The sequence below is a fragment of the Enoplosus armatus genome, chromosome 3 (assembly GCF_043641665.1).
Source record: "Enoplosus armatus isolate fEnoArm2 chromosome 3, fEnoArm2.hap1, whole genome shotgun sequence".
NCBI classification, from domain to species: domain Eukaryota; kingdom Metazoa; phylum Chordata; class Actinopteri; order Centrarchiformes; family Enoplosidae; genus Enoplosus; species Enoplosus armatus.
In genome coordinates, this window is record NC_092182.1 from 26,787,951 (window position 1) to 26,798,580 (window position 10,630).

General features: G+C 37.8%; 1 protein-coding gene across 1 annotated transcript; it reads left to right on the top strand.

The window, feature by feature from the left end:
* The first annotated feature begins 139 nt into the window (after window positions 1-139).
* map1lc3a (microtubule-associated protein 1 light chain 3 alpha) lies at window positions 140-8,741 on the top strand. Its single transcript, XM_070902492.1, has 4 exons — window positions 140-287; window positions 3,372-3,427; window positions 4,490-4,596; window positions 6,179-8,741. The coding sequence occupies exons 1-4, from the start codon at window positions 248-250 to the stop codon at window positions 6,339-6,341; spliced, it is 366 nt and encodes a 121-aa protein (XP_070758593.1). The 5' UTR covers window positions 140-247; the 3' UTR covers window positions 6,342-8,741.
* Window positions 8,742-10,630: the final 1,889 nt, after the last annotated feature.

Here is a 10,630-nt window from a genome sequence, read left to right on the forward strand (position 1 = left end):
TATAAATGACGCGTTAATAAAAGTGGAGCACAGAAGCTCAGGAAGAAACTGTCGAACGTCCCCTTTAAATCCTGCCGATGACGTCAGCGCCTCGGTTTACTTGCTTTGTTTGTTCGCAGCTTCAGACCGAAGAGACGACAAGAGACGCTCAACTGCAACTCTTCCAGTTTCTTTGTGACCGAGTTGCGTTGTAAGCAGTCGCGCTGCTTATTCATTAGGTTATAACTGTGTAATAACACAGACAGAGATGCCGTCCGACAGACCCTTCAAACAAAGGAGGACATTTGGTAAGAAACCACCAAGGCAGTGTTGTCTAGCTAACGTTAACTGCCTGAAAACAACAGCTGAGCGGACAAGCTAGCTAGGTAGTTAGCTGGCCTGCTAGCCACCTAGCTTACCCTGTCTGTTGACAAGTGTAGTTACATGGTGTTCACTTGCGTGGTGTGTTATTGTAGCCGTAACAAGTGTCCCGCAGCTGTTTAGAAGTCGGATTTATGTCTCAGATCGATAGTAACATGGGGCAGAAGCTTCTGGGCGTCAAGTTTAGAGAGTATTTCCTTTTGGCAGGTTTTTTTGTGGTAATCAGGAATGGAAAATAATGTGTAAAATCTAAAAACTAAATGCCATCGACGACGCAGTACAGCCAGTATCTTTTGGCCTGTAGGTTCTTTGAGGCTGCTAATGTTAAAAGGCCATCTGGGTGACTGTCACATTAGCTTGGCAAGCCTTGAAGCTAGCAAGGCCTGCCATTACCAGCTTTTACACAACTGGATAAGCTAGCTGGACTATATTAGCAGTAAACATTTTTGTGTTTGCTCTAAGGAAAACAACATGTGCTGACACATTATCCCAGTACACGTGTTCAGTGATTTATGTTGTAATTTGATGCTAAACCACGGCCCCTATGCTGGGTAGGGAGGAGCCCAGACCCTGTCCATTACATAATCCTGTCATACAGGGAAATAAGGGATAAGCCACAGTGTCACAGTGGAGATGGAAAAATACTTGCTGTGTTGTTGTATTTGGTTATAACCTCATCATAAAATGCTTATTGTCAAGATACCAGAGACAGTTGAGTAATAGTGTTTCACAGTCACTAACTGGTCTTATACTTGACATGTTAATCTGTTTTATTATGTGGTTCACTGCTGTTTGTCTTCTGGTGCGCTCTGTGTCACACTGACACACATTGCTATGGTGTTGTATGTCAATAAAAGACATCGACCGGAGCGAACAGATGTTAAGTTGTCTAGTTGGATTATAGTTTAATGTAATAGTTGGGTACAGAAAAGTATTTTCTGCTCACAGTGCTACCACACGTACAAAGTGTAATATACTATATGTTACAAACTTGGATATAGTATGAGGAACTTTAAGTCCCCGTTTGGGGGATATTCCTTGTTTTGATATCAGTCATATTAGAGCCAGCCCTGAAAGTGGTATTTGTTAAAGAGGCAGAAATGGGTGGGACATTGACCATTTTGATGCAAAGCCAGGGAAGAGAAATATATCTTAAACAAGACAGTAATATTAAATTATCTAAGTTGTGATAGCTTTCAAATTTGATCTTGCCAAACCCACAGTATCTTTTGATAACTATGCTTGTATATTAGCACTGCCCCTTCTCACAGCCGGGGAAGAAAAACATCCCCACACCTAAACAAAGGAACCATTCACACTTCGCTGTTGCTCCTCAATGCAGTCTGAGCTTTGAACCCTGCCAGTGTTAAAATAGCTGAAGTTTTTCTGAAATAGGGCAGTAGGCTGTTGTTAACGATAGAGAAGGCAGTGTGTGTTGTAGAATTAGATAGTGAGGTGGGAGAAACATTGCAAAGTGAAAGGCGATATTCGTACATGTGCAAAGTTGTGAGACATGTAAAATTGAGTCCACGCACACAAAGAATTTGTAACACACTTTGCAAAACATGTTTGCATCAAATTGAAAGCAAAATAATATGAACACGTAAGTTATAACAAGTGGAAAGAGTCAAAAGACATAGTTATTATAAGGTAAGGGTGGAATCACGCGGTTTGATTGAGAATCGATTCTCGATTCAAAACATTTCTTGACTCACTGCGCTGCAAATGAAACTTAGCCGACAGTGAAGCTAACTGGTCTGAAAAGCAGAGAAAGGTGTGTGAGAGTATGCAGCTTATTAATGTAAGTTAATTACTAAAGTTATTTATCGAAGATAACTGCATTAACGTCTTAGTCTCCTTCCTGTATGGAAATAATGAAATGACCAACATCACTGGTTGAATATTTTATTTGTAAAAAATAGAAGTTGCACGCCAGGCTTTGGAAATGAAACAGACTACGAGTTATTTGAGACGTTTTGTAACGCCCAACTGTAGGTGATGGGGTTCGAAGTATTCACAAGTATTTACAAAATACTTCACGTTTGTCTTGCAAAGCTAGACATTAAATCCAAATGCTGTCTTTTTTGAAGGTGAACAGGATTAGTGTTCGCTGTCCGGCTGCTTCTCTGTAGCCTCACGGTTGCTGTCTTTTTCGTTCCATCAACATAACGTTATTAACTAACGTGATTACTGTTATAATGCATGTTTATTTTTGTGTATTACATCTGGCGGTGAAATAACCTGACTGGTCAATGGATCTCTGAGAGAGCCGTGATCCTGAACTCATACATAACATCATGAATTAAGGGAAGATGTAGACAAACAGGAGGAGAGAACAGAATGAACATCACAGATCAGAGACGTGATAACAGCGAACGGTTCATTCCTCAGATCAACATTTATTCTCAGTGGCTGGCAGGGCGTGGATAACGTGGACACAAAAGACATTTCTTTTACCGGCAGGTTCAGACATCATTCAGGAGTCAGTTCACTTCCTGTGGATTTTCTGACAGAAATGAATTTGGACAAACAGGCCAAATATGCAGGGTCTCCATCAGGAGGGATGGGACTTCTTTTTTATTTTATGTTTTCTTTCTTTCTTTGTTTTCGTCTCCAAAGGAAAAACAGGTGGCAAACCCTCAGCTTGGTGTCAGGCTTGCACACGACTCATACATTTGTTATTTGTATTGTAGTTATTTACTTCTGTGTGCTTCTGTCATGGACTATTAAAACTTACTTTCTCTGGTGCTCTACGTATCTCTTACATTTGTAGTTGGAATGGGGCTTTGAATAAATCAGATTTAAGAGTACAAATAATGGCATAATTTTACAAATTTCTCTTAAACAAGAGTCCTAAATTATGCATCCGGGCTTGTTTGTTCTCTGTTCTAATGATGCTTTTCTCTGGGTATGAATGCATTTCTCATTTTGAACTGAAAAAGCCAAAAACAGACTGTTAGTATCTATTATTCAGCTTGTTGTTTACGAATTGTGTTTCTTGTTGCCCGCAGCTGACCGGTGCAAAGAGGTCCAGCAGATCCGTGATCAGCACCCCAACAAGATCCCCGTAAGCTTCTGCCCACACTTCATTGCTCTTTAATACACCACAGCGCAGACACCGGTGACCCATATTGCCTGTGAAAGATTTGTGTGCTCTGGCATGTTAATTTACATATGCTCCCGTCTTGCCTTTTGAATGTGATGGTTACTGAAGTGCAGACAGCAGATGATTGCGAGGCAAAAGTATAAAGCAGAGAGCTGCACAAAAGTGAAGTCAAAGAATCATTTGACTAAACTGTTCAGTTTGATGATACATTATCCAATAATGACCGTGTTAATAACATTCAAACATCAGTCAGTGTTGTACTTTAATAAATTATTACGAGGGTTTGATTTTCTTCACTGGCTTTGATCTGTAATGAAGCTTGGTTCACTGTGTCTTTATGAGCTGACAACACACACACTAACATACTTGATATGGGTTTTAAGAATGTGTGCATTTACTAATCAGATACCAAATTTAATATCAGCCATCTGCTATTTAAAAGAATATGAAGCTACAGCTAGCAGCCGGTTAGCTTAGCTTACCATAAAGACTGGAAACAGGGGGACACAGTTAGCATGGCTAACAAAATCCACCTGCCAGCACCTCTAAAGCTCACTGATTAATGATTAACTGATGTTGTATCTCATTTGTTTAATCACAGCGCTAACTTGCCAAGACAAAGTCTGGCACGTAAAACTGCAACACATCAGTTTTACACTTTTCTACAAATTAAACAAACTAGATTTTAAGGAGGTGCTGGTAGAAAATGTTGACAGAGCCAGGCTAGCTGTTTCTTAACTCTTCATGCTAAGCTAAGCTAACTGGCTGCTGGCTGTAGCTTCATATTTACTCTCGGCAAGAAAGCGCAGAAGCATATTTCCTAAAACTATTCCTTTAGTTAAAAAATAACGGTGTCAACATACTTCTTATCAGTTATTTATTATTTATTATTTATTTTTTCCTAATATATTGCCACGCACGTCTCTAATAAAGATATTTGTCTTCGATATGACTTAAGTAAGTTATAACAGTATGTGGACGAGAGACTGACGTACGGCATGTTGTGTTCTGTGGCTGCTGCAGGTGATCATTGAGAGGTATAAGGGAGAGAAGCAGCTGCCCGTTTTGGACAAGACCAAGTTCCTGGTACCTGACCACGTCAACATGAGTGAGCTGGTCAAGATCATCAGGTAAACAAACACACACACACACACATTCTAAATTGGATACCAGTGCAGATTAAGTTCATGGAAGTGTATGTTTGGTATGTGTGTATATATTTGGAGCTGCCTGTTAGCAAGCATGTGTGCTGGTAGTGTTTTACATACCATAAGAGTGAGTTGAAGTGTGTGTGTGTGTGTGTATATTTGGCTGCAGTTGACCAGTTTGTTTACAATCGTCAGCACTGCTTCAAAACCAAACAGATTAAAAGTAGAAGACTTAAACATTCAGCCATAAAATAATGGGGCAGTATATCAGATTTTGCTGTCCTACAGTGCTGAAATACAATAATAATAACAATAATATATCTGTGGGGGTTGATAGGATCATTAATAAATATCAACCTTAAATGCTGATGAGGCAGAAATATAAAAGGCAGTTATTTTGGTCATGTCGTCGCTTATATATACGTTGTAGATCGCTCTCTAGAACCAAGAAATGTTGGGGCTGAGGAGCATTGACCCAAAAATGAAGGCTCAGGGTGGAAAGTGAGGAAGCAAAGAGGAGACTGAGAGGAGGTGAAACATAAGGAAAGTGAGAGACAAAAATATTTGATGGTATTGATTCCCCAGGGTGACTTTCAGTCGACTATTACTGACAGTAGTTCAGTCATTTAAAACAAAAGACCTGAAAACTAAATGTGACAAAACACATAAATCAAGCTAGTTCTGTAAATGACGAAGGTTAAAGTGATACATCAGTCTTATCAAACGAAAAACAATTACAGGAAAGTTTTATATGTATTTCAGTGATGATGTCTTGTGGTATTAAATAGAATTATTAATCCACAGAAAAATTTAAAAACTATTTTGATAATCGATTCATTTTCCGAGCAAACATCTGCTGGTTCCAGCTTCTTAAATGTGACAACTGGCTGCTTTTCTCTGTTTTATCATTGTAAATTTAACATTTTGGGCTTTGGACTGTTTGTTGGACAAAACCAGCACTTTGAAGACATCACTTGGGCTCTGGGAAAATGATATTAAGAGATAAATTACAATTTTTCAGTTAAATGATTAATCGAGAAAATGAACGGCAGATTAATAGATAATGGAAAGAATTGTTAGTTGCAGTCGTGGTATTAAATGAAACCTGCAGCTTCCTGTCATTTTTTTAAGTGAAGTCTTCCTCTTCATTTACAATGAAGTTAATGATGCTGTTGGAGAATGTCTTACAATGGAAAGAGGAAGTTGTCCAGCCCATTTTCTTATTGAAACATTCATGACAGCTAATCGTTGGACAGTGGACACAGAACGGCCACATTTACCAGTTCAGTCAGTCTGTGATTCTTTACACCAAATGATGCAACAGGAATAAGAGAGATTAAAAAAGACGGGCATAACGAGTAAAACAGTAGAATTTTAAATGTATTTATTTGAACTGAACAAGTGAAATGTGGACGTCAAGAAAGAAGGTTGTGATTTATACTTGATCATCCGAGAAGTCGAAGCACTGACTAGTGACACCAAAAACATGTGATGTTAGACCTAGAAGCAATAATACCTCCTCAACGGCTTCTGTTTCCTTTCTCTCTTATTACAACCCCCCCAGGCGTCGGCTGCAGCTGAACCCCACGCAGGCTTTCTTCCTGCTGGTCAACCAGCACAGCATGGTGTCAGTGTCCACACCCATCTCAGAGATCTACGAGCAGGAGAGAGACGAGGACGGCTTCCTCTACATGGTCTACGCCTCGCAAGAGACCTTCGGCTGCTAGGGAGGGGGAGGGGAGGGAGAGCGGGACATCTTCAGGTGCTGGGAGGACGGGTAGAGGGTAGAGGGGGAAGCTTGAGGGGAAGACAGAGGTATATGGTGTCAAAACCGACCAGAAACCACCAAACTCCATGATCCTCTCCACTTTGTTGCATTGCAGGCCCACGTAGCAGCACCCTGTCAGTCAGTGTACATGAGACAGACACCCCTCGTCCCTCTCTCTCTGTCTTAGTCGAGCACCCTCTTCATATTGGTCAGTAAGTACAACACTAGCTACAAAAGCCAGAGGACATCCTGTGTGTCTTTCCAGGCCTCAGAGTCAGAATTCAGATCATACCTGTGGAGTGTTTCTACTTTTATTTGTTCTTTTGGTCCCACACAGACCGAGTTCTCTTACTTTGAAAAGGTGGGACAAACCAACCAATGACTTTGGAATCTGCAAGTAAAATAGATTTTCATCCTTAAAACTATACATTTATATGTATTAAGAAAAGCTAAACTTGAAACCAGAGTTCAGGATGTAATTTGAAGCTCAGCTGATGAAATCACTGATACTGCATAGAGTTTAAACCCTCTGATATGTACGCAGGTGAAAACACAGCACGGTTCATAACTATCCCATAATTTGCTGTCAGTCTATATTCTCGTCATTGCAACAGCAGTAGTACAAGCCAGAAGATGCGTTCGTAGTGATTGTTGTTTTACCTTTTAACTTTTTTAAATTCAGATTTTAGTTTTTTAATTATTGTCTTTTGTTTGAGATCTTAGCTGTAGTTTAGTTTGTGTCATATAGCTCCTTCTGAGTTTGTTTTAATCATACATTTACCGTCAGCCTGAAGCTCTACTTGCCAACTCGCCACTGGCTACCGAGTAGCTGACAATCAGGCTAAGAATGACTGTAATACTCGTAAATTTAATATCATTTACAGTAATTGTACATGTGCAATATTTATCCCCTCACACGCTTTCAGGTTCCCACACCTTGAAAGACAGAACACTACTCCCCTCCCTCCCTTGTAAAGCTACTGTAATGTACTAACTGCTCAGACACAGAAGGCAAGTTAGCATTAGCGCCACTAGCCGCACGCTGCTACATCTTGTCAGGCAGATCAACAGCATGTTAACAGCCCCGTAAGCACAATACACCTGTAGTATCACTACTCACCTGTCTTCCTGCACTAGGCTCCCCCACATTTAGCCACACATACATTTAATGTCATTAACAACCAGTCGGGTGAAGCAGATTTAAAGGCCGATCCAGTAGATTTGAGGCAGTGGAACCACGAGGGTTGCACTCTGTTCCAACAGTCGTAAAGTTAAATGCTTGCTTACTTTTCCTGCTTGGTTTGGAAAAAAAGGATGTTTTGGAGGAATTTTGTTTCTTGAGATTAGATTAAAAAACACAAGTGTAGAATATGAGAATGTTAGGAGGCGAGCAATTATCTAGCTTGACTGACACTGTTGGTCAGGATCGGCACAGGAGGGGACACTGTCCCCACAGAGACAAACAAGGGGTCACCAGCGATTACATGGGGATGATTACAGGACGGGATGTTTTTGTTTAAACACACTGTGACATTTATCGTTTTATTTTTTTCCCTTCGGCAGGCTTGGACAGCACAGTGAAATGCTAATACAGTTATCCCATTTTGTGTATTGAGCAGAGCTGACAGCCTGTGCTTGGCAGGAATGGAAGCCAGGAAGTAATCAGATCCCAGTAAAGCTTTTCAGCTGAGGTGCGGTGAAATAAGACCCTGCTTTAATATCATTTGTGCCCCGCGAGGGCGGCGTCTCCTCCTGGCCTCATGTTAGACAGCTTGTATGGTAGCATAGAGTTGAGCATTAGACATAATAAAATGTATTTAATGTCTGAAATGAATGAGCTTCTTTTGCACATAAATTAATACAAATATAAAAAAGAGTTGGCATAGAATCTTTTTAGGAATTATTGTATCTATATAACAATTATCTCTTCTTTTTGTATCTGCTCCTCTTTTCTAGAGCACTGCTGCTCTACCTGTATGTTTGTCTGTCTGCCTTTGTTTAATAAGACTTTATAGACAAAAAAGGTTGTGATGCACTACAAACCTTGCATGTTTTGACTTTTTTTTATAAATGTATACTGATTTTACGCAATAGATATAGTTGTATTGTTTGATTTAGAAAAAAAAACAAGTCCTTTTTAGATGTTTCCCAAACCAAAAACTGAAAATAAGTGTATGTGTATGTTTGAAACAAACAAAAAAATGTGTGCGTATAAACGATCATATAATCAAGCTGTATTACAGTGTGTTTTTCTCTAGGCTTTCTGACATTGTCACTGTTCGGAGGGGTGTACATAGATGTATTGCTACAACCTTATTCAAAGCATTTGCCAATAAATAAAAAAGTTGCCTTTAAAATATTTTCTTGTCTTTCATGGGCTCATTCTGTTTGTGTTCATTTCCTGCTTTGTTTAATCATGTCTCATATTTGCCAGTAGATGACACTAAAGACCACCAGGTGTTAGCATGAGGAAGAAGTGCAGGATATATGTGGTTCCCCTTCAATGGTGGAAGAAGTATTCAGAACCTTTAAGTATCAATGCATTAATGTACAAATACTCCTCGAATCAAAACCCTATTTAAGTAAAGGTACAAAAGTATCAGCAAAATTTACTTCTAAGTATCAATGGTAAAAGTATTCATTCTGCAGTAAAATGTCTCCTGAGACTGATATCAGATTCTATCTGACATTATTAGATTGTTAATTCTGATGCATCAATGTTAGAGCAGCATTGTACTGTTGGAGCTGCTCAAGGTGGAGCTAGTTTACATACAGTTAGCTAGTTTACATACAGTTAGCTAGTTTAACTACTTTACATACAGTTAACTAGTTTATATACAGTTAGCTAGTTTAACTACTTTACATACAGTTAGCTAGTTTAACTACTTAATAAACAGCTAGTTTATATAGAGTTAGCTAGTTTAACTACTTAATAAACAGCTAGTTTACATACAGTTAGCTAGTTTAACTTATTTACATACAGTTAGCTAGTTTAACTACTTTACATACAGTTAACTAGTTTATATACAGTTAGCTAGTTTAACTACTTTACATACAGTTAGCTAGTTTAACTACTTAATAAACAGCTAGTTTATATACAGTTAGCTAGTTTAACTACTTAATATACAGTTAGCTAGTTTAACTACTTTACATACAGTTAACTAGTTTATATACAGTTAGCTAGTTTAACTACTTTACATACAGTTAGCTAGTTTAACTACTTAATATACAGTTAGCTAGTTTAACTACTTTGCATACAGTTAGCTAGTTTAACTACTTTACATACAGTTAACTAGTTTATATACAGTTAGCTAGTTTAACTACTTTACATACAGTTAGCTAGTTTAACTACTTAATAAACAGCTAGTTTATATACAGTTAGCTAGTTTAACTACTTAATATACAGTTAGCTAGTTTAACTACTTTACATACAGTTAGCTAGTTTAACTACTTAATAAACAGCTACTTTACATACAGTTAGCTAGTTTAACTACTTAATAAACAGCTAGTTTATATACAGTTAGCTAGTTTAACTACTTAATATACAGTTAGCTAGTTTAACTACTTTACATACAGTTAGCTAGTTTAACTACTTAATAAACAGCTAGTTTATATTCAGTTAGCTAGTTTAACTACTTAATATACAGTTAGCTAGTTTAACTACTTTACATAGTTAGCTAGTTTAACTACTTTACATACAGTTAACTAGTTTATATACAGTTAGCTAGTTTAACTACTTTACATACAGTTAGCTAGTTTAACTACTTAATAAACAGCTAGTTTATATAGAGTTAGCTAGTTTAACTACTTAATAAACAGCTAGTTTACATACAGTTAGCTAGTTTAACTTATTTACATACAGTTAGCTAGTTTAACTACTTTACATACAGTTAACTAGTTTATATACAGTTAGCTAGTTTAACTACTTTACATACAGTTAGCTAGTTTAACTACTTAATAAACAGCTAGTTTATATACAGTTAGCTAGTTTAACTACTTAATATACAGTTAGCTAGTTTAACTACTTTACATACAGTTAACTAGTTTATATACAGTTAGCTAGTTTAACTACTTTACATACAGTTAGCTAGTTTAACTACTTAATATACAGTTAGCTAGTTTAACTACTTTGCATACAGTTAGCTAGTTTAACTACTTTACATACAGTTAACTAGTTTATATACAGTTAGCTAGTTTAACTACTTTACATACAGTTAGCTAGTTTAACTACTTAATAAACAGCTAGTT